Raw genomic sequence first — 23,739 nt, 5'->3', positions numbered from 1 at the left:
AGATGCACCCGAACAGACTCATCAGTGCACAATATTTTATTAAACAATCCTTTAAAACATTTCTTTAAAAACGAGGCTTCAGGCCCACTAGTCGGGTCCCTGGAACAAAAGGAACACAAAAGGAAAGACAAGTTAAATTCTTCCAAACATGCAAAAGAAATTAGTAAAACAAAAAGAAAACAAATTAGTACTGCAATAACAAAACGGTAAAAGAAAATACTTCAAACAATGTCGTCATTAAGTTCCAAATGCCCTACTATGGGGCCAGAGGAGTAACGCCCCGCCCACACAGGCTGTTGCGGATTGCAACAACAGGTTTAGTTGAGAGCGACCCAAACAAACAACGGGAAGACAAGACAAGACAGCAGAGCGTCCAAAGCGCTGCAGCTCCAAACACAAGCAGGTGCCTGAAACAGGAAACCCATTAACAGTGGATCCAGATAAAATAAATCAAAAGCTAAGTAGCAGGTAGCTCACCCAGGGGTGGAAACACAGCCTAACCCGGGAGGAAGCGGGTCAGCAGCACGCCACAGCAACCCTCAGCTGCAGCCGGCAATGCCATCAGAGCAACACTGCAGAAACGCACGACAGGTGTGTAGCACCCAAAAACCAACCATGATCTCAGCCACGGATAGCAAAACTGCAACTTACAATCACAGACCAGTCGATCAAACCCACAAGCTGATATGTAGCCGCCGACCGTAGCAACAGTGGGAGAAACAAAGACGCACGCGCCCTGCAGTGGCCTGCCCAACTATGTTAAAGATAAAAACAGTAACTGGGACTCTAACCCTCTGGGACTTTCGTAAAAAAACACCGTTTGACAAGGACTCCAACCTCTAGGTTTTTAGTTGAACGGCGTCAACTGGGACTCTAAACCCCATAGAACTTTAGTTAAGCATCATTTAACTGGGATGTTTTCCAGGGGGCTTTACATCATTAAAACGTAAACGTTGAGAAAGAAATTTAAAAAGTAAAAGATAAAACATTAGACATTTTTTAAAACAGAAAAAAAATATTAAGGTAAAGACATCAAAACCCACTCTAACCCTAATTTAGCCATAAGCAACTCTAAACAGGTGGGTTTTAAGTTGCGATTTAAAGGCACCCAGTGTTTCAGCTGTTTTACAGTTTTCTGGAAGTTTGTTCCAAATTTGGGGTGCATAGAAACTGAATGCTGCTTCTCCTCGTTTGGTTCTGGTTCTGGGGATGCAGAGCAGAAGATCTGAGGGGTCTAGACGGTTGGTACAGCAATAACAGATCTTTAATGTATTGTGGTGCTAAACCGTTCAGTGATTTATAAACTAACAGTATTTTAAAGTCTATTCTCTGAGCTACAGGGAGCCAGTGTAGGGACTTTAAAACTGGTGTTATGTCTCTATCTTCCTGGTTTTAGTGAGAACAGCAGCAGCAGCTTCTGGATCAGCTGCAGCTGTTTGATTGATTTATTAGTCAGACCTGTGAAGACGCTGTTGCAGTAATCAATGCGGCTAAAGATAAACATGGATGAGTTTCTCTAGATTGTGCTGAGACATCAGTCCTCTAATCCTGGAGATGTTCTTCAGGTGATAGAAGGCCGACTTTGTGACTGTCTTAATGTGGCTCTGAAGGTTCAGGTCAGAGTCCATCATTACTCCCAGGTTTCAGGCTGATCGCTGGTTTTTAGTTGTAATAACTGAAGCTGTGCATTGATTCTAGTTTGCTCCTCTTTAGGTCCAAAGATAATAACTTCAGTTTTGTTTCTGTTGAGCTGGAGAAAGTTTTGGCACATCCACACATTGATCTGTTCTAAGCATCTGTTCAGTGATTGGATGGGTTCAGAGTCACCTGGTGACATCATGATGTAGAGCTGTGTATCATCCGCATAATTGTGGTAGCTAATCCTATTTCCTGTTATAGCCTTAGCCAGTGGGAGCATATAAATATTGAAAAGAAGGGGTCCTAGGATTGAACCTTGGGCTACCCCACATGTGACCTTTGACCTCTCTGATGAGAAGTTTCCGATTGAAACAAAGAAATCTCTGTTCTTTATGTAAGATTCAAACCAGTTGAGCACTGGACCGGAGAGTCCGACCCAACTCTCCAGTCGATTCAGTAAAATGTCGTGGTCAACAGTGTCGAAAGCTGGACTGAGGTCCAACAGAACCAGCACTGTGGTTCTCCCACAGTCTGTATTTATATAGATGTCATTGAACACTTTTACAAGGACCGTCTCCGTGCTGTGGTGAGCATGAAAACCAGACTGGAAGGAGTCAAAGCTGTTTGTTATTGTTAGGAAGTTATTTAATTGTTTAAAAACAGCTTTTTCAATAATTTTGCTGATGAATGGGAGGCTGGAGATCGGCCTGTAATTCTGGAGTAGTGATTTGTCCAGATTGTTCTTTTTTATAAGTGGTTTGATAACTGCTGTTTTCAAAACCTGGGGGAAAACACCTGAAGAGAGCGATGAGTTACTATTTGGATCAGATCAGTAGCAACGACAGCCAGGACTTTCTTAAAGAAATGTGTGGGTAGGACATCCAGACAGCAGGAACTGGAGCTTAATTGTCTTATAATTTCTTCTAGGTTTTATAATTGAGTAGCTGAAATTAGGTCATTTTTCCTGTATTTGTTTTGTTTGGGCCCAGCATTGGTACTGGCTTTGGAGTGGATGTGCAGATTAATCCTCTGATCTTTTGAATTTTCTCTGAAAAGAAACTGGAGAACTTGTTGCAGGCGGCATTAGATTGAAGTTCAGGTGGCAACGTCATAGGAGGGTTTGTGAGCCTGTCAACAGTAGCAAATAAAGCTTGAGCGTTGTTGGTGTTTATGACATCTGCAAAGAAGCCTCTCTTGCATGTTTTAGTGTTGTGTGACAGTTGCGTAGTTTTTCTTTGTAGATGTCATAATAAACATGCAGTTGAGCTTTACGCCATTCGATACTATGGCAGAGTTGTCTTGCAGTTTGAACTGTTTGTGCATTTCTCCATGGAGATTTCTTCATACCAGTCACAACCTTTACTTTAATGGGGGCAATGTAATCAATGATATCTGAAAGTTTGCACTGAAAATCATCCACCAACTTATCTACGTCACTATAACTTAAGAGTGAGGAAGAAGAGTAGATTTGATTAAATGTTTCTGCTGTTTTGTGACAGTAGCTGTTTGTCCAAGTGGGTTAAAGGATAAAGAACTTTCAAAGAAAACAGCAAAGTGATCAGACAGGGCGACATCAGTTACAGAGACATTGGAAATATTCACACCCTTGCTGATAACCAGGTCCAGTGTGTGTCCCTGAGTGTGTGTTGCTTGTTTGACATGTTGTGTTAAACCAAAACTCTCTAATATATTACAGAGCTTTTTAGCCCCTCGGTCTTGGGGGTTGTCAACATGAATGTTGAAATCACCGACAATTATCAAACAATCCTAATCAATACATATGAGAGATAGAAGCTCATTGAAGTCTGTAAACAAACCTTCCTCATATGTTGGGGTTTTGTATAGAGTTGGTGTCCAAGTTTGTTTGTGGCCTTTTACCTCGATTCCAAGATACTCGAAAAACGTAAAATTACCCAAAGAGATTTTACTACAGTTCATGCTATTCTTAAATATTGAAGCCACACCTTCTCCTTTTTTGTGTTTTCTATTCTCACTTAACAAATTGTACGTACAAGTGGAGAGCACACAGATGGACACCATCCCTCACCAAAGGTGTCCACCAACAGGTTTGAGGGTTGCCGCCGTGACTGGCACCGACAACCTCGCGGCCACAGCTCCGATAAGCCACCTCAACAAATGGAGGTACGGAACATAGTCCACTCAGACTCAATGTCCCCCACCTCCCCCAGAACATGTTCAAAGTTCTGCTGGAGATGGGAGTTAAAGCTACGTCTCACAGGGGACTATGCCAGACGTTCCCAGCAGACACTCACTGTTTGGGCCTGCCAGGCCTGACCAGCATCCTCCCCCACCACCGAAGCCAACTGACCAACAATCAGTAGTGGTCAGTTAGAATGTTCCGAGTTCTAAAATTGTCGCTTGTGATAATTGTAACCGATCATCCTGCCTGTGTGGTGTGCTACGTAGAAGGTAGAGACCGCTCTGATCTGACGTCAGGCATATTGTGTTGAATTTATTAACAGGTGGTTGTTGTGTTCTTTTGTGGGGATTTTTCTGTGGTTCCCTTCATTATTCACTAGAGGGTGCCAAAAGGCTGCACCTACCTGGAGGGCGTGCCTGTGTTTCCTGGATCCAGCACACCTGTGAGCCATCATCATCTGCAAGGAGTATATGAGGAGGAGGCTGCCGGCACTTGAGTGACAGTGTTTTGCCTGTTACGGTACTGTAGTCCCCTGAGTTGGCTCTCAATAATCTCTCCTAAGAAGATTCTTAGTCATATTTCCTTGTTGACTCCTCCTCAGGTGACGCCTTGGACCAAACCCCCGTGAAGCCTGGGTTTGCTGGCCCTCTGGATCACCTCCCTCATGACACCGTGGATGTTACCCGAGTTCCCTCTTCGTCTCTTCGTCTCTGCAGTCAACCATTCTGTTCTTGGATTTCCCAGCCAGCAGCCCATCTCGCTCTTTGCCACCTCCGCTCCAGTACTTACCTGTCCGCCCTCCACTGCAGCTTACACTACCCTCAAGGGACTCTCTCCATCTAGACACAGCCTGGGTAACCGCAGTATTATGCTGGACAAGACCAATCTTCACCTCAAGTAAGATCAGTTTATTCTTGCAACCGCAATCTCCGACAATCTCGAACTCACCATCTCTCTCCTCGCACTCTGATGACCTCAGTTGCCACCCTCCCCCCCAACAATCACAGTCACACTCATATTCTTTGTTAAAACAAACTTTATTTATCTGATTCCGGATGTCCGAGTGGTGTTCTGCATGTGGGTTAGAACACTAGAAACCAACATGACGTATTCAACATGTTGGGTTGTCTTGGCCCAGCGTGTGGGGTTTTCCCTGACTGGGAATGTTGTTGAATGTGACAGGTAGGCAATCAGAAAGCACGGTGACGTAAGCACAGAGGGGAATCCCAAACAGCTGACATGGTGCAACTGAGAGTTCGGTGGAAACGGCATGAATTCAGCATTTTGTACAAGAAATATAAACAGAACTGATGAGAGGAACTGGAACGAAACTGGTACAGCAGTTGATAAACCCTATAACTTTTCAGCTATCCATCATTAATGTGATATAACTAGGTTATAAAGCTGTTCATTCAGTCAGGGCTTGACGTTGACACTAGCTCTCTTAAAATGAGTCTACAAACGATCACCATTGCTTCTACGTCGTCATCCGTGTTTGTTTATTCTAATTTCACGTATGATATGTTGGGGTTTTACAGGATTTTCTTCTAGAATTGGTTCACACGACGACTTCAGTCGGTTCACACGAACCGACTGGAGTCGGTTCGTGTGTGGTGAGTTGCTCCAGTGGCGCAAAAAGTGGGTATGCAGGGTATGCAAGGCATAGGGGCGCAGCACCAGAGGGGGCGCCAAAACCCCGTCTGGAGGGGGCGGCGCGCTGATGATGTTTTCCCTTACAATTCTGCGTGCCTTACGCTCCTTCACCTCGCGCACATAACGAGGTAAATGTAGCGAGTTTTACCCTTCACGTATCGTCGCGTCGGGGAGGAGGAGGAGGGAGGGGGGAGGGGGGCTGAGTGAGCGTCGCTCCTTCACCCTGGCGTTCCTTCCCTCGGTCGGGGGGAGGAGAGGGGCGCCGATCTATGTTTTTGCATCCACCTGAATAATGTGTAGTTGCGCCACTGAGTTGCTCCTGCCGTGTGGATGGACACACGAACGGATCGAACTTGTTTTATCGTGTGGTCACGGGTATGGAAAATCGGTCGACAATTCTTAAATCATGTCTTGTGAAACACACCTAAGACTCACAAGCTTACTCCTCTCCTCTCATTTACTGCCCTAATGCTCTCTGACTCTGGTCGCTATGGTAACATTTAAACATCCCTTTAAAATAAGATGCGCAACAAAAACTAACATTTTAGCTCACGATAATGACAAATCAGTGGGAGCCCTGAGCTTGTTTCTCTGCAATGAGACGGTCCCAGCGTGCTTGGTCTCTTAAGTAGCGAAGTAGTTTGAAGATTCATTGCCTCATTAGCGGGCTGGTCGCAGCACATCATGCAGAGCAGGCTTGGAATGTGGTGTGATGTTTGCACCCTTATAAAGAAATACACTAGATTGGAGTCGATGTCGCTTTACTAGTCAAGTCATACGAAATGCTTCTCATACAACAATACATGGTGACAATCTGTCTCTGGATGTCGTCTGTTCTTTACGACACGTGCGCACTTGCATCTCAGACTTTTCTTTGGTGCATTCACTGACAGTTTGCAACATAAATGTATAAGCCAGTGTTGTGGTCAAGACCGAGGGAAGTCGAGACCGAGTCAGGACCAAGACTAGTGCCCTGCTCTACGTGATATGATAAAATGTGAAATGTGATCAAAATTACTTCTCAAATTGATCTAAAAGATCCATATTCCCATAAACACCTAGATATTAAATACTTAAATACATTTTACCAATGTTCCTTCTCTGTGCTACAATCCACGGTGGTCTCGTGCCATCCTTAAAAAGATAACGAAACCATTAAACATGGCACCATTCTCTCTCTGCACCATTAAACATAGCAATTGAGGCAATGCCCTGACGGTAAATAACGCTCAACTATGAACACTGACCAAGGAGCAACAAGCAAGAAGTAACCAAGCACAAGGAGCTCACCGTGACTGTTCTCACTCTCTCCCACTACATGAAGCCAGGTAGTCTGACACCATGGCACACAATACAGCTGCCACTTTGAACGAAAACAATGAAAGGGTAATGTGCATGCTCTTTCGTTCTTGTGTTTTGTTTATTTGTTAATTAAAAAAAATATCAATGTACATAATTAAATAAAATCCTCATAGCTACTGCAGTGTACTCAAAACATTACAAGAACAAAGAACGATATTCTGTCAGGTCGCCATACGCTGTCAGATTGTCATACACTTAGCACGAACTCCTGACTATACTGTATCTGTCAGTCATTACCATATCATTTTATTTAATCAGCAACATAGAATCATGACGTAGATCATCATACACTTTATCAACATTTGTATGGCATCCTGACTTAGCAGTTAATAAGTTTTACACGGGCGTGTCTTGTAGTAGACTGCAGCTGCAGCCAGACCTTGCTTTAAATACTCTTTGAAACCATGACAGCACATGTATATCTATACAGTTATCATTGAAAACAATTTAATGACTTATTTTCATCATAATTTGTTGTATGGTAAACTGACAACTCCTCTGAAGGTCAGACTTATTAATGCGCAGGCATGGTACTCACTGCATTATGCTATTCTGACAGTGTATGGTAATCTGATAGAACAACAGCTCTCAGTGACACTCCAGTCCTATTTTCTAAGTAAAGACCCGTTCAGAAGAATCAGACTGTTTCTGAATGTCACATCACTATATTGCAGAGTTTTGGACATAGCGTTGTCCCATATTTGCGACAAGTCAGACAACATCTCCGTACAATAATTCAGTGCAGTGAGTGTCTTTTTTTTTTTTTCCATCACAATGCTTATGTGTCTCTATACAGCTAGCTTTGCTAACATCACGTCAACGGAGCTTACCTTTATTTGAGCTACTTTTCTAAGTGACGAAAAAAGTTAGACCTAGTCCCCACCGTCTGCGAAAGCGAAGCGCTGCTGAGTTAGTTGTGGCCATCGGATTTCTTATTATTTATGCAGCTTTATTCTATTACTGACTATTAGACAGACATCTTCTGCCACTGAGAGGAAACCACTGCGCATGTCTTGGAGCGCCGCGTGCGAGTGAAAGGTGAGGGGGGGGGAGTAACAGAAACACGTAATTGCTTGATTTTTAATTGGTGCTCTTTACATCCACTGAAAACAAATATGTTAAATAAATTGGACAGTATGCTGTACGTTTAGTGATATTTTCACAGTTGCGGTCTTGACGGGTCTTGAAGTAAAATGCCGAGTCCTCAGTGCCCGAGACCAAATACGGTCGAGTCCGAGACGAGACAGAGACCATCAAAAAATGGTCTCGAGACCAGGACCGACCTCGAGTATTACAACACTGGTATAAGCACCGCTGAATACATTACATGTGGGAATAACCTACCGGGACAAATTCATTCTCCTGTTTCTTCTCTGGGCCTTTTCCTCTTTCCAAAGACATCTGATCTGTTTCTTACTCATTTTGCTGCTTTGGGGCTCAATGTGGGTGTGCAAGACCTAACCAAGATAATCCGGTTAAAGGATTTTCAAAATAAAAGATCCTCCAGACTCGGATAATATATGAAACAGAAATATTTAATTATCTCTGTTGCGGCGTGGCACCAATTGGTCCGCGGACGGCCTGAGAGTTGGGGATGACTGTTGTAAACTATCACAACGTTGGAGTACAATAAACTCCAAATGTATATTGCTAACTATTTTTGTTGATAAACATTCCTTTAAAGAAGAAAATACAAGTCACATATTACCAGCCAGGCATCCTAGCTGCCAGCATTTTCAATACTAAAACATGGGAAGAAGGCAATTGAGTGAGTGACTGGGGCCTAGTCCTGGTAGTCACCACCAGCTTCTCAAAAGATATATTGAGTCTCCTTGTCATTTGCCTACACTGGCCCCTGTCATTAAACAGATCAGTAGCTATTGTTATAGTATAGTTGTTAAATATTGGAGTTATGTGTAAGACACACCGAATATTGGGAACCAGGGTTTGTTGCTGCTTTATGGGGGGGGTTTCTGTTTGCCTGCTGCTTCCCCCTTTATCCACTAGATGGTGACTAGAGGCTGCACACTGTGGAGGGCGTGCCTGCTGACTCAGCCGGCGTACCCGTGATCTATTAGACAATTGTCCTGGAGTATATGAGGATCAGGCTGCCAGCACATCAACACCTGAGTGTTTGCCAGTAATGGTACTCTGCGCCCCTCCGAGCTAGCTCTCTGTGTTTTCTCTGACATTACTTCTAGTAATGTATCCTTGTTGCCTCTCTCTCAGGTGTTTTCTTGTTATGCCTTGGAAATTACCCTGTGAAGCCTGAGACCTGGCTTTCTGGATGTTTCCTCCCCTCATGACGCCATGGATTGTTACCCACTGGTTGCCAGAGTACCTCCTTCACTCCTGCTGATCTCCAGTAAACCGTTCCTGGATTCCCAGCTGGCAGTCAGTTTGCTCCTATTCTCCTCCGCACCTGAACTTACCTGTCCACCCTCCACCACAGCTTCCACACCACCAACAAAGAACCCACTCTGTCAAGACCTCACACTGGAACCCAGACCACTTCAAGGACACACACAAAGGGACCACACCCTGGAAACCACTGTACTACCCCCCCCCCCCACCCCCACCCAGTGGAAATCTATCTTCACATCAAGTAAGATCAGTCTAATTCTCCTCGAAGTTCCAATTTCCGACGACCTCAAACTCACCATCTCTCTCTCAGTGCTCTTCAGCATACAGACTTGCCAACCCCAAGGACCAAACTCACACAATCTCACTTTTATCACTGTTAAAATAACCTTAATTGATCTGATTATCTGTTCACCTGGTGGTGTTCTGTATGTGGGTAAAGAAACTGGAACCCAACATACACTGAATTTATTACAGTCAGATCACATACAGTATGAATATACTGTTACTGTTTGTGTATTGTTCATATTTACCCTACCCAATTTGTTTTGTTTATTATAATAATTAAATTTTTCATTGTAGTTTGTTAGTTTGTAAGAAACTAGTTTTTATGTCCATCTCCTGCCTTTAATCAGCAGTACTAATATTTCCTATATGTCATTGAATGCTACTGTTTACGTGTGTTTCTTCAACAGGCCTTTTTGCAGTCAGTGCACTGCTCCGTTCTGTTGAGGAGCGTTAGGCACTGAGTGAGAGAATGTGAGTTATTTGTGTCAATGTAAATAAAACCTGTGCCTGATCCCAACAACATAGTGTTGGAATCAAATACTGTTACTGTTAGCAATAGAATTAATGATTTTCATCTTCGCATCACATTCTGTATTTCTGTTTTCTTTCTCTGTGGACAGTGACATTTCCCTTTCACTGTAGCTGCAGTGTAACCCTTTTTTGTTACAAGAGGACAGATATGACACCAAGTTCTGTCTTTTCTTTGTGTCAGCTGGCCTCAAGGTGACATGGGAGTGTGCTCTCATCACCGGAGCCAACTGTGACACATACTCTCCATGGAACTCATTAAGGGGGTAAAAGGGTGCTCTGTTCCGGCAGAATGTTCAATAAAATAATGCATTTTACTAAAACCAGTCACCTTTTCCATGAAACACCTGCTGGGGCCACACACATGCTCTGAGTAAATGTTGGACTGTTTTTCCAAGGTGATTCGGGCAGGGGACAAAAACTTTAATTCAATGCAGCTAAAATTGGATTGTAAGAAAAAAAAAACCAATAATAGTGATGCCTTTATAATGGCAGTGGTAATAATCAAGTGAGACCAGGTTCAGACAATAGATTGAGTCATTAAACCAAAATTTGGTTACAGATCAGTAATACTTTAACAGTCTAAAAGGAAAACAATCAAATCCACCAATACTGAAAATATATCTAAAAAGGCGTATAACTGCCCATTTAAAGTTCAAACACTCAAGTAAGTATAACAATACTTCATGTGTTTACCCCAGTAAAAGTAAAAAGTACCCATCCGAGAAGTCACTCAAGAGTAAAAACGTACTTGGCAAAAGTTACTCAAGTACCGAATAACTGATCAACCGTCATGTTGAAGAGGTGAAGGTGGATCAGCAGCAGGCAGGAGACTCAGTGTGATGATGACTTTAATCTAGAACAAAAACCCCACTTACAAAACAAAAAATACAAAGTCCAGGTAGTTGAATCCAAAAACCCACCGACCAAACATGGGACACAGGAACAGAAACGGGAGGTAAAAATGAACTGGCAATTAGTGACAGAGTAAGAGGGAGTTAAATACTGGGAAGTAGTGGTGAGAAACAATGGAGCAGAGTTGATGAGCTAATTGACCAGGAGTTAGACCAAGAGTCAGCTGAAGACAAAGAAGGTGGTACAGGGTATCTGGGAAGATACATAGGGGAACACAAGTAATGATCAATTACTGAAAATTTGGTGTCTCAGTGACTTGTTTGTGTAGGGGATATACTGTAATAGTTTTGTGTTTCATGGCGAGATGTCAAACTTTGAGGCCTGGCCATGCCCTTTCAGCATGCATGAAAACTCACTGATTTGATAACTTTGACTCGGCCATGCCTTATGAACAAACTGACCAAGTTTGAACCCGATCAATCCAAATCCCTAGGAGGAGTTTGATCAAATATGGAAGTTGTAAACGGCCAAAATGCCGTGAAAATCAGAACTTCAATCCAAAATAGCTGACTTCCTCTTTAGAAGTCAGCTATTTCCTGTTTGGAAATAGTCAGCCATTTCCAGACAGGAAATAGTTGAAATAGCTATTTTCTGTCAGCTATTTCCTGACCCTTTCCTGAAATAGTCAGCTGACATATTAGTGTAGTTTGGTGGGGTTTTTTAATATGTTGGCCTCCAAAAAGGCAATTCATTTGATTAATTATGTTTCCTTCAAACAATAACATATGTCAGTTTACGGACAAAGACATGTCAAGGCTCAAACAACGATGTAGGCAACCACGCTGGACAGACTGACTTTTAACTAAAACAAAACCAAACTGCTACAAGAGGGTACTAAATCAACAGGAGATGAATACAAACTTTATTATCACAATACAATAAGGAAAAATGAGTAACAATTCTAATGAAGTGAAGTGGCTTAAATTGGTTATTTTCACAGTAAGCAATCATGCAACAATTAAACCTGTCATTATTTGTGCATCTTTTGTAATAAAATAATATTCTGCATATGGCTGTCTAAAAGTTAAGGTTATCTTTTTCAGCACATTTAAGTTCAACTGTAATTAAAACTCCTAATTTATCTTTAGCAGCACATTACATTGGCCCTGTGGGCTGACTCCTGGATGAGCAGAATGCAGAGCTACTGAGCCCTAATGCACTAGCATTTATATGCTTTGAATCTCCCTAAGAAATATGATGGAATAACTATATTTTCTTTCTGTTTTATGTGATAGACCAACACAAACTAGTGAATTGTGTGAAAAAATAAGAAACCAATAAATGGTTTTCAATATTTAAAAGTAAAGAAAAAACACAGTGTGCCTTCATATTCAGCTCCCCAGAGTCAATACTTTGTAAAGCCTCTTTGTGTTTCAGTCACAGCTGCATGTGTTTCCTTTCTCTAGTTTCTAGTATAAATATCTAAGTACACTTGAAATAAGATAAAATTTACTTGCAAGTAACTTTTCAGCAACACGTAGGAGCTTGTTTTAAGTCAATAACTCCTTAATATATATTTAAAGAGTTGTAGTTCCACTGGCAGATTATTTCACCTTTAACATGAGGGAATGTCTCGTTATAAGTGAAATAATCTGCCAGTAGAACTTGTACTTTTTCACCATTATTAATAATTATTATTGTGTGGAATATTGGGCCATTCACCTGGTTCTCTTCTATCATCCATCTTCTTTAACCACCCTGCTAAAGAAACATTTTCTGAATAAAGTGCAAAACATCCCACATCTTCTTTCGATTTTTTATCAAAACTGAAAGAAAAAAGCACAAACAGTGCAGAAAATAATGTAATTAGTGTATTGCGCTGTAACACAATATAAAACTAAGAGTAGCGACTTATCCTTCAAAGTTCTACTTGCACTGATTGCAGCATAACGGGTTTTCAGTCAACAAATATTCTCATATCTTCATTTTTCAATTAGCATGGCTCTTGTTCTTGCAGCATATGCAAGCACAGCGGGGCGTCTATTAAAATGCAACTCAAGTGATGAACCTAATTAGAGAAAATTAGATGGCTTTTTGGTGTGTGCTCTCTGTTCCTTTGCTCATGCAAATAATCCAAGCATCTCACTTTTTATCATTCACATACACACAGTGGCCAAAAGAGATGGCTCTCAATTCTGCTGATAAACTCGTCTTTGATGCCAATTGGTGTTCTCTGGCTTCCGCAGTGTTACTAAAACATAATCAAGTCTCTTGATGGTTCGTCCCGACTGCTCAATAATGCATTTGAAAAGGGAATTAGAGGCAGAATACACCATTTCCTTCCATTTAGAGCTACTTTGCTTTTGCCTTTGGCTTCATCATCACTTCGCTGTAGGAAATCACTCAAACTAATAAAACGCAGCTGACGTGATGTTCGGATAGGAATGGATGTGAAGTATTCCTTTTTCCCCCAACATCATTGGAACATTAGAGAAGCGCTCACAGTACCAGCGGGCAGTGGGCCAAATGGACCCTTTCGCAACGCAAAGGATAATTTTTCCTAGAGGCTCGCTTCTGACGAAGAAAGCAAACTGCTCCCACACCCAGGACGAGAATACAATGTTTACACCCTGACTCCACGTAGGAACTGTACTTTTTAAAAATTTTTATTATAATTTTTTTGTAGACATTAAGTCACTTTGACCTCCAGTTGTGAGTAGCTGCATTTATATTTCTTGAGAAAATCAGGTTTGTCAGACCTGGTGCGTTTTTTTTAATGTGATGCAATGGAGCAGATGGCAGCTGAAACCACTCTGAAAGCTGCAATGAAAGACAAAGGAGTAGCGAACATGAAGGAGGACAACCCTGCGTGGGCTAGAGAAGGTAAGAATCATGTCTGAGGGTGTAAAAAATATCTGAGTGTTGCCTGTAGATGTTTATTACGGTAGCTAGAGTTAGTGTCACATTCCTTTATTAAAGTCATGTTATCATGATCTTAAGTGATAATATTGTTGTTTCGAGACCATTTTCAAGTAATACATTGCTAATGGTAATATATTACTTTTTTGATATTTGGGAGTTTATCCTCTTAAAGCTTCATAAACTTATGTTTGTTGTTTATGGTTGGTGTGTTTAATTTGGATATTTAAACGTCTTCCAGTTCCAGTGCCAAGTGTTCTGTACAGAATCTAACAGAAATAAAAAAACAAACACGCACTACTGAAAGAATAAATAAAATAGTTTAAGAAGCAAAATTAGTTAAAACATTGATAATCGGAATAAAAATTGTTAATCTCATTTTTCAATCAATTGATTAATTGCTTATAGTTGGAGCTTCATGTCTTTTCTGGTTTGTACCTGCAAAATAGGTGCAAGTCAGTCAGACTGGACAGAAGATCAATTTAAAATCTCGCGGTAAATTCTCAATTGGATTTGATTCTGGACTTGGACTGGGCCAATATAGCACAGTTTCTTTTTTTGCAGCATATACCTTTCGTCCGTATTTTTTTGTCCCCACAGCATGATGCTGCCACCACCATTTTCCCTGTCAAATGCTGCACATAGGGTGATGTACATTATTTTTCAGTCATATGTTTTGTGTTTTCCTTAGCATTCAAGATGCTCTTTGTTCACTAATGTTGTCTAACAAATCTCAAAGGCCTTCAAAGGACAACTTTATATACACTAAATTACACACCAAGGATCTAATTAGATGAGTGATGTTTACACTTTTTGCAAAAGAGGCCAGAATCTCAAAGATGAAAGTACTAAGGGGACATTCTATTTTTCTAACTTGAAAATAATTTTCTTGGGATCCTATTTTCATCTGCTCAGCAGTATATTCAATGTGCAATATTTCTTAATGAAACAAAGTGGCATTTTTATTTTTGTCAAAAGGCAGAGAGAATAAAATTACCTAAAAAGTTTGGAAACTGTTTTTTTAATCTAGAAAATCTTTTTGTCTATTCCTAATAACAAGAACAACAATTTTCTTTGTAAAACAAAATCTTCTTATATTAAATAAGTTTAACCCTTGTGTCTACAAATAGGGTCCAACCGATCCCACACTCAAAACTTGTATCATTTGCCACAGTCCTCGCACGCACAAGGGTTAATAAATGGATGTTGCAGGATGTTTATAATTCTACTTACAATAAAAAAGAACAAATATTTGCCTATAACTTTCCATTAAATAATTAAATTTGTCATTGAAATTGTCACAGAATTTCAGATCATAGTGCCTCACACATGGGGCACTATTTGTATTTGTGGCCACCAAGAGCCACCAGTGGCCTGTGGGCCACACTTTGGACACCCCTGAATTAGTGGATATATTAAGACAATTGGATTTTATTTAGCAGTTCCAAAGTAAAAGGGGCTGGGTAAAATGCTGCTACACTTATTTGTAAAGAATAATGAGAACCAAATATTTTCCTTCATTTCATGAAAAAGTGTAATTATACCATGTATTTCACATAAAACATGTTAAGGTTTTTTTTTCAGCCTACAATGAGTTATGCAAGTTATTTAAGTTCTGCTGTGCATACACAACTAATGTAAATGGAGTGAGTTCTGAACTTCTGACCAGAAACAACACACAAAAAAAATGTCCCAATTTTTTTGGCAGAAAGATTCCAAAATGTGAATGCCTCTGCAGAAGACAAACACGGGGAAACCAGTGGAGATCCTAAGCTGCGAGGTGATAACCTTTTCCCTCTAAACGAGAGCCAAAGGAAATCTTTGTCTCCTTCATCTGGCACAACAAATGATCTGACTTCCCCTCCTAAGAGCAGCATGGGAGGTGAGTGAAGGCAGCAAGCAGAGCATTCTGTACTCCACTTAGACTTTGTTTTATAAACCTCTGGATAGACAGACTCACATTTCTATAGCAAGTGCTCTGCTTTAATGTAATAAACTGTTGTTAATCTGGACTCTAATATTTCTGCAAAGTGAATAACATATATTGTTAATCCCTCGATGCTGTGAAAATGCTTCAATATATTTCACTATTTTGAATTTTTCAAGATCTCACACATAAAATACCAATAAACGTTTCTGGTTGTGACATGACAAAATGGGGAAAAGTTTTAAGTAAATCCATCCAAATTCTAAAAAAACTACAAACATTTTATTCTAAAACACCAGCCCAGCAAATGGGGTTATGATAACCTAATAGGAACCAACTGGTAGGAGGGCGTTCTTAGGCCCCTAAAACATTACATAAGTATTAATGGAAATCTTTGCGTTAATCCTCACTTGAAATAACTCGCAGGAAGGACGTGTTACACGTGATCTACTAAGATTGTGAGCACAATTGATTGCATGTCCAAAAGTGGTGCAGACCTTCCTATTTAAATGAGGATTTTACATGCTCCACGAGGCTCTTTCCTCATGGAGAGTGTCAGAGACCGAAGAGGCCCTAAAAAAGTTTTGAAGGCATCATATCTGTCAAGTCCCATGTTTTGGCCGGGAAACTCATGTTTTCATCTCTTTCCCACTGTCCTCTATGATTAGTATTTTCCCATATCATATTACAATTGTAATATGTACACTGCTCAAAAAAATAAAGGGAACACTTAAACAACACAATATAACGCCAAGTAAATCAAACTTCTGTGAAATCAAACTGTCCACTTAGGAAGCAACACTGATTGACAACATGGACCCTCGTTGGGTCAATCAGTGTTGCTTCCTAAGTGGACAGTTTGAGTTCACAGAAGTTTGATTTACTTGGAGTTATATTGTGTTGTTTAAGTGTTCCCTTTATTTTTTTGAGCAGTGTATTTAAGTGCCTCTCCAAACTGAATTCTGTTCCTCATGGTAACCTTGCTGTCAGCTGCTGCAGCTGCTAACAGTGGTAACAAACCAGGTGTTGTGCCAAAAAGTGATGGTCTGTCAAAAACTTATCAAGTGAGATTGTGCGTGGCCGAGGAGCGCATTCTGATTGAGTGTCTTGATGAATGGTTTCGAACGACTTTCTCCATTGTTTAGTTCTTTTAGACAAATTATGTTAACACCAATAGCATATATAGTTTTATGTCCAAGGTTGCAACAAAAAATCATCTTGTGTATCCTTTGCTGCCCAATGAAATGTAATTTCTGCCTGAAATGACTTTTTCACTCAAAGGGATATGATTATCATAGATATGTTTGAAGAATATGTAAATAAATGTGCTTGTAATCACTTGTGTGTTTTCATCTAGGCTCTATAATAAGAATGACAGAATTTCACTGTCAACAAAGGTAGGCCTATCAGATTCTGAACACGTGACTATAGTTTGTAAGTGGTGGACATGTAGCAATTTTAGACTTCTTGTACACCTGTCCAGGGATACTGGACAAAGGTTGGGCTGGTGGGATGGCTCATATTGGCCAGTGGAAAATGTCCCTCATTTTAAAATCCAAAACTTGACAGGTATGGAAGGCATGGATTTGGAGGTATAATAATACATTTAATTTAAATGAGTATCTCAAAGTGACACAAGAACATTGAAAAAATGCATCAAAAATAAGGCTCTAAACAGTTGCATTTAACTAAACTCTGTAAATTAGTGTTCCAGTTTCCACCTGCTTTTCAAACGTGCAAAATACAAACGCAAAAACAGCACCTGTAATCTGGTTCAGGTTTAATTCTCTGATCATCAGCATACGTTTTATATATTCATAAAGGCAGACACACTAAAGGGAAGGTCCTGCTATGCCGGTCATTTTGTGGACACAGTCCTGTCTGGTCAGGATTCTTCCTGAGCTTAACCATTATTGGAAAAAAATGTAAAACAAAATTTCTGTCTATTGGATGCTGATAGAGACACATCCCAAAAGGTCTCCAGCAGTAAGTGCAACTTCCACAAGGTCTCAACTCAAGAAGAACCCAATGCAAAAGCATGCCATGTTTTTCATATTTTTATTTACCAAAAAAATGGAAGCCATGTATCATCTTCCTTACACTTTCCAATCACGCTCTGCTCTGCTTATCTTTAGCATGAAGTCTCAATTAAACACATTGTTGCTGTAACAGCAAATTGCAGCATACTTTTGCACAACACTGCACATTGCCTAGGCATTGTCTGCAAAATGTAATTTGATTGTAATCAGTTCTTAAAAGCCAGCTCAATTAGAAAGACAATAAACCATCAGCTTAGAGGTGAGGCCTCTCTAAAAGCTCTGCAGCACAAGTTGGGAGGATTTTCCTGTGACATTGTCTTCTGTGAGTCACTGGTTCCTCATGGTCAGCGTTTGATGATCTCACACTTTATAGCTCCCAGGGGGGAAGCTTTAAAGCTTTTTCCTCTGGCAAAGGAGGCTCGAAAGCTTTGTTTCAGTTCAAGCACAAGGTACATTGAAAAAACTCCTGACAAAGTGTACAACAGACTTCTGGTAATTGATGATGTCTCTGAGCAGCTTTCTTGCCCTTCTCTGTATAAAAGAGGAAGGCATGATTTCCTAAATTATGCATTGGAACGGGAGGAAAAGAAGCTTTTAACTGTTATAAGACATGAGCAAAGACCAGCAGCTGGGGGCTGAGATGATTTACAGTGCATAGCGAGTGTTTGTGCTCTTTGAGGTTTTACGAAGAGCACGTTAAAAACTCGAAGTGCTTTTATGCTTTGAATAAAAGCTCTGTTGTAGAAAGCAATGTGCGTTTCAAATATTGTAAAAAGAAAAATCTGAAAAACACGAGTCATTATTAGTAGTAATACAATTATAACTGTAATCCCCTAGACTACGACTTTACTCTCATTATTTTGACTTCATTCTCAGAATTTTGATTATTCTCATGAACTACAGCTTTTTTTTTTTTTTACATTATTTCGACTTTATTCTCATACTACTGTGATTTTATGCTCATAATATGTTTATTTTTGTAATTTTATGATTTTGTTCTCATAATTGTATTTATTTTTTACTTTCTTCTTGTGTGGTCCTAGAACTCCGACGTACAAACAGGAAAAATATAAGTTCAAATTTCAGAATGGAAAATCATGTCACCCTGACTAACCTCATTTCTCAGGCTATGAATACATGGAAATACTCTGGATGGAAGAAACACCAGGGAAAACAGCTAGAAAACAAGACAAACTAGAACAAACCAAGGTTTAATGAGCAGTTTTTCTCTGTTTGTGTCCCTCAGTTGACTGTGCTGACATTGTCCTGAACTGCCTCTTCTGCCGGTTCCACGACATGATCCCCATCCTGCCTGATTGCTGCCAGGGACTCACCAATCATTGTTGGCCAAGCTACAGGCATGTCGACCACACTGGAGAGTCTTTGCACAGTGACGACGATGACTCTTGTGTGGAACTAGATTGTGGTTTGTTTGGGAACTGCCACGATGCGAGCGACTGTCTGGAACTGGCTATGGAGGTTTCTGAAATATGCTACCATTAGGGGGAACCCTGAAGTCTGTGAGAAAGAGCAACGTCTCAGGACTAAAAGGATCAGGGAATAATAAGGGGAAGTTTGATGTTTACATAGATCTATGTATGTGTGCTCAGATGGGATTGTATTAAACTTCTTTAATAAACTACCTACTATCATTGTGTTTTGTTATGATGTGATCAAATGTGCACACAATTTAGTTGTAATAGACAAGCCTTTTAATACACATTTATGGAAAATGTTCCCGATTAATGCTACTGAATTATCTTACCTGCTTTTTTAAGGTACTTGCAATTTGATACATCAAACTTTGCTGAAGTCATTTCTAATCTCTGTCACATTGTTTCTCGTCTTGCCACATACTGAAATCACATACCATGTGGGTCTTTGAATTATGTCTTCTGGTGCGCTTCTATTCTAAATAGGGTGAGTATACTGGAACCAAGGATGTGGACATCACAGTGTTCTGCAACAGCAAGATAGGGTGAGTTACTTTTGCTGGGTTTTTTAAATATTTAACAACGAACTAAATGTCTGAGAATTACTTTTCAATTCTCAATGGTTAGGTAGCCAAGTTAATCAGAAATTAATGCAAGATACCAGTTTCAATTTCAAGTATCCAGCATTTTCATGAGTGATTCTTGATCTGTTCCATTGCAACACTTATGGAGCAAAATTTAAGTGATGTAGAAGACTCATGGCCAGTTGAGTCGCAAATCTTTTTATATTTTTTATTATTTTATCAAACCATCATTTGAAAACTGCATTTTATATTTAGTCAGGTTATCTTTGATGTCAAAATTTGTTCAATGATTCAGGTGTGAAGAAAGCAGAAACAGAAGAAATCTGTGATGGGAAAGCACTTTTCCCAGCTCTCTGGTTTATTACAGTGTGTATCTACAACCAGTAACCTGTTGGCCTGCACATTCCGCTGCTGTTCTGTTGATACAATGAGACACCAACAAGCACTTCAGCTTCAGCATGATAGTCTTTGTAAAGTGCTGAAAAAATCTTGAAGCCTGTCCCCTTTTGTGTGGGCCAATTTCAGTTCAAGCGCCACTGAAAACTCGCAAGTTGTTAGATGTGGAATTTGTAGGACACTTGTCTTTGTCACTGCCCTCAACCCTCGTCCTCAAAGACAATTCTCTCAAGTGCGAGATCGCTGTTTAGATCACTTCATTCTGAAATATGCCCTTGTAAAACTACAGGAAATAGACACTGCTCTGTCAGTTAGACAAATGGTAGATAGAAAACCATTATGTAGGAGCTTCATATTCAATCTAGGAATGCATATCCACTTAAGTTTTCTCCAGGCTGGTATTTTGCATATTAATTTGGGATCAATGTCTAGATCTTTAAACTAATTTAGTGAAGGGCCAATCCATAACACCATAAACTAGTTCCTGGTGTTGTATACTTTACACTTAATATTATTTTGATTTAAAAGTATTCTTAATTGTAACTGTGTATCTATGGCTAAACTACAATCTGACCAACGTTGCTACACCAAGTTAAGAATACTCATAAAAGCTGAGATAGAATTTATTTCAGCTTTAGTACCACTAATTAAACCTGCCTGCAATGGGATTTACATCCCTAAAGCAACATTGTGTAACATTAAAACAATGACATCACATAGCAGTGAATTGCTTACGAAAGGAATAATGGATGGGATGGTTTATGGATCGATTTGTTTATTAAACAAGGGGAGCCGACAGTATTGTCACGAGATCATAACAGCTAATAGAAGAACACACAATTAACAGCAATGGCTTTTTGTGGCACACTGACTACAATTTCTGTAGTGAAGTGTGTTTGGATGTGTAGTTAGCACTATGAGTGGTCTGATTGTGATGTGATGCATTTCACTGACAGACTTCTCTTATAAGTTCAAAATATAATTTTCAGCTATTGTTTATGTCCTCGTATACGGCGTCTGTCATACGGACGGCATTTATGTACACTGCAATGCCTCTTCGGTAGATGATATATGCTAGGTGCTACAGTGATGGCTCTGTCCAAACAGAACAGAATTTAACTTTAAATACCTTTAGCTATCAAAGCAATCAAAACTTTTCTTATGATTTGGTCACAAATATAGATTTAATCTAATGGTCAAAAATCATAATGTGTGAACCATGCTTAAGTCCCATGGAATTCTCTGAATACGAACGTATTCTCTGAATATGTTAGCATAAAAAACAAAGCAATCCACACCCATTTTCTGTAAACCCTTGTCCCTCAGTGGGGTCGGGAGGGTTGCTGGTGTGCCTATCTCTAGCTAACATTCCGGGCGAGAGGCGGAGTACACCCTGGACAGGTCGCCAGTCTGTCGCAGGGCAACACCGAGACAGACAGGACAAACAACCATGCACACACACACTCACACCTAGGGGCAATTTGGAGAGGCCAATTAACCTGACAGTCATGTTTTCAGACTGTGGGAGGAAGCTGGAGTACCAGGAGAGAACCCACACATGCACAGAGAGAAGATGCAAACTCCATGCAGAAAGACCCCGGGCCAGGAATCGAACCTAGAACCTTCTTGCTGCAAGGCAACAGCTCTACCAACTGCGCCACTGTGCAGCCCAATGCACATCCAAGCAATAGGATGGTGTTGGGAACTGGGGTTTTTGGTTTCTTTGTGGGTTTTTCACTGTTTGCCTGCTGCTTCAAACTTCATCCACTAGATGGTGACTAGAGGCTGCACACTGTGCCCCTCCGAGCGCAGAGTGCTAAGGGGGTTGAGCTAAGAGGTTAAGCTCTCTGTGTTACTTCTGAAATGTCTTCTAGTAATGTATCCTTGTTGCCTCTCTCTCAGGTGTTTTCTTGTTATGCCTTGGAAATTACCCTGTGAAGCCTGAGACCTGGCTTTCTGGATGTTTCCTCCCCTCATGACGCCGTGGATTGTTACCCACTGGTTGCCCGAGTGCCTCCTTTGCTCCTGCTGATCTCCAGTAAACCGTTCCAATATTTACATGTGAAGCCAGTCTTGTCCACTGATCTTATCTATCTCAGCAAAGGTTTACAAATCAGCCTCTGTCCTCTTCTGCTCTGCAGTGAGAGGTTTGATTTACAGAACGGTCCACCAGGTCATGTCTGCAGTTAACAATATTTACCCCACTGTTGCTAACACAGCGACTTTCTTGCTACCTTTAGCAACATTTCAGACAAAAATATTGGTATCTGCCAAAATCAAAATCGGCAGGTCAGGCTTTAAAGATTGGTAATCTGCCAGAAAACTACAATCGGTGTAGCCCAACTTCACATACATACACACATATTCATGACATACTTTGATTAAATTAATTTATCTTAAGTGTACCTCCAATAGCTAAAAAATAAATTTACACCAGGTGAGTCTTTCTCCCATGAGGATGTGTACCGGTATCGGACTGATTTTGTGCCTTCAAACAATTTTAATAAATTAATTTAAAGTTAAAACTCAGTTTCACACAAATACAAACATTGTAGCATAAATGTTTGGCTGTTGAACTGGACTGGTCAAGGTCGCTATCAGGCTATATTTCTATTAACAGCTTTGTAAATCTTTCTGATAAACATTAAGTTACCAAGACACATTAAAACGTGCCTTTATCTAGGTTTTTTTCTAATTTTGCTCTTTTTCTCTGTCTGTGATGCATAAATCCTTTTTTGCAACATTGTTTTGAAAACTTACCTTCCACTGGTGCTTTGGAGGTTTGGATGCGCACTGCACAGCAGCTCCTATTATCTTGCAATGGGTTACCAACCGCAGTCACAAGGGAGCCCATGAGATATATTATTGTAAAAAATTTTTTTTTTAAATCACAACTTTATAATGACGTTATGTGCTTTTGTTAATATAATCACATCGAAATCATTACAAAAAAAGGGGGGAAAAAATTCCACTTACGGGACCCCCTAACAACCCTGGGGCCCTAAGCGGTGGTTTAGTTTGCTTCTGCCTTGGGCCGGCCCTGGTCTGGTGAAGCCCAGCACAGCCTGAAAAGAAGACATGGGTCCCCCTTCCCATGCCCTTACCACCTGTGGGAGGGGTCAAAGGAGTTGGGTCCAGTGTGGGATGGGTGGTAGCCGAGGGCAGGGGCCTTGGCAATCTGATCTTTGGCTGCAGAAACTGGCTCTCAGGATGTGGAATGTCACCTCTCTGGTGGGGAAGGAGCCTGAGCTGGTGTGTGAGGAGGGGGAAGCAGCACAGCACTGAGGCTGTTTATAGTGGGGATGGTGACCTCGACTCGGGCGTTGTGGGCCAGTGGGTAGAATACTTTGAAGACTTCCTAAATCCCACCAACATGCCTTGCAATGAGGAAGCGAAGCCTGGTGAGCTCTCCAATCTCTGGGGATGAGGTCGCTGAGGTGGTTAAAGTACCGGCCCCTTGATAAGGGCTGTTAGGTCCCTGTATCACCGGTGTCGGAGTCTGGTCTACATTGCCAGCAGTAAGTCGGGCTCGTTTTCGGTGAGAGTTGGACTCCACCAAGGCTACCCTTTGTCACCGATTCTGTTCATTACTTTC

At 40.7% G+C, this 23,739-nt stretch overlaps 1 protein-coding gene and 1 long non-coding RNA gene across 2 annotated transcripts; both read left to right on the top strand.

Annotated features, from left to right (window-relative positions):
• The first annotated feature begins 5,781 nt into the window (after positions 1–5,781).
• LOC103465593 (uncharacterized) lies at positions 5,782–9,986 on the top strand. The gene is made up of 2 exons (XR_533819.2): positions 5,782–8,960; positions 9,044–9,986. It is a non-coding gene; the product is annotated as an uncharacterized LOC103465593 (long non-coding RNA).
• Positions 9,987–12,889: 2,903 nt separating this feature from the next.
• On the top strand, positions 12,890–19,362 carry mdfic2 (MyoD family inhibitor domain containing 2). The gene is made up of 3 exons (XM_008410579.3): positions 12,890–13,729; positions 15,474–15,647; positions 18,978–19,362. Exons 1-3 carry the CDS (start codon positions 13,633–13,635, stop codon positions 19,232–19,234), a joined length of 528 nt encoding a protein of 175 aa, XP_008408801.2. The 5' UTR covers positions 12,890–13,632; the 3' UTR covers positions 19,235–19,362.
• Positions 19,363–23,739: the final 4,377 nt, after the last annotated feature.

Source organism: Poecilia reticulata, chromosome 5, assembly GCF_904066995.2.
Source record: "Poecilia reticulata chromosome 5, P_reticulata-male-v2, whole genome shotgun sequence".
In the NCBI taxonomy this organism is placed as follows: Eukaryota; Metazoa; Chordata; class Actinopteri; order Cyprinodontiformes; family Poeciliidae; genus Poecilia; species Poecilia reticulata.
Note: the sequence above shows the minus strand (reverse complement) of the source record. Positions and strands in the feature narration are given on the sequence as shown.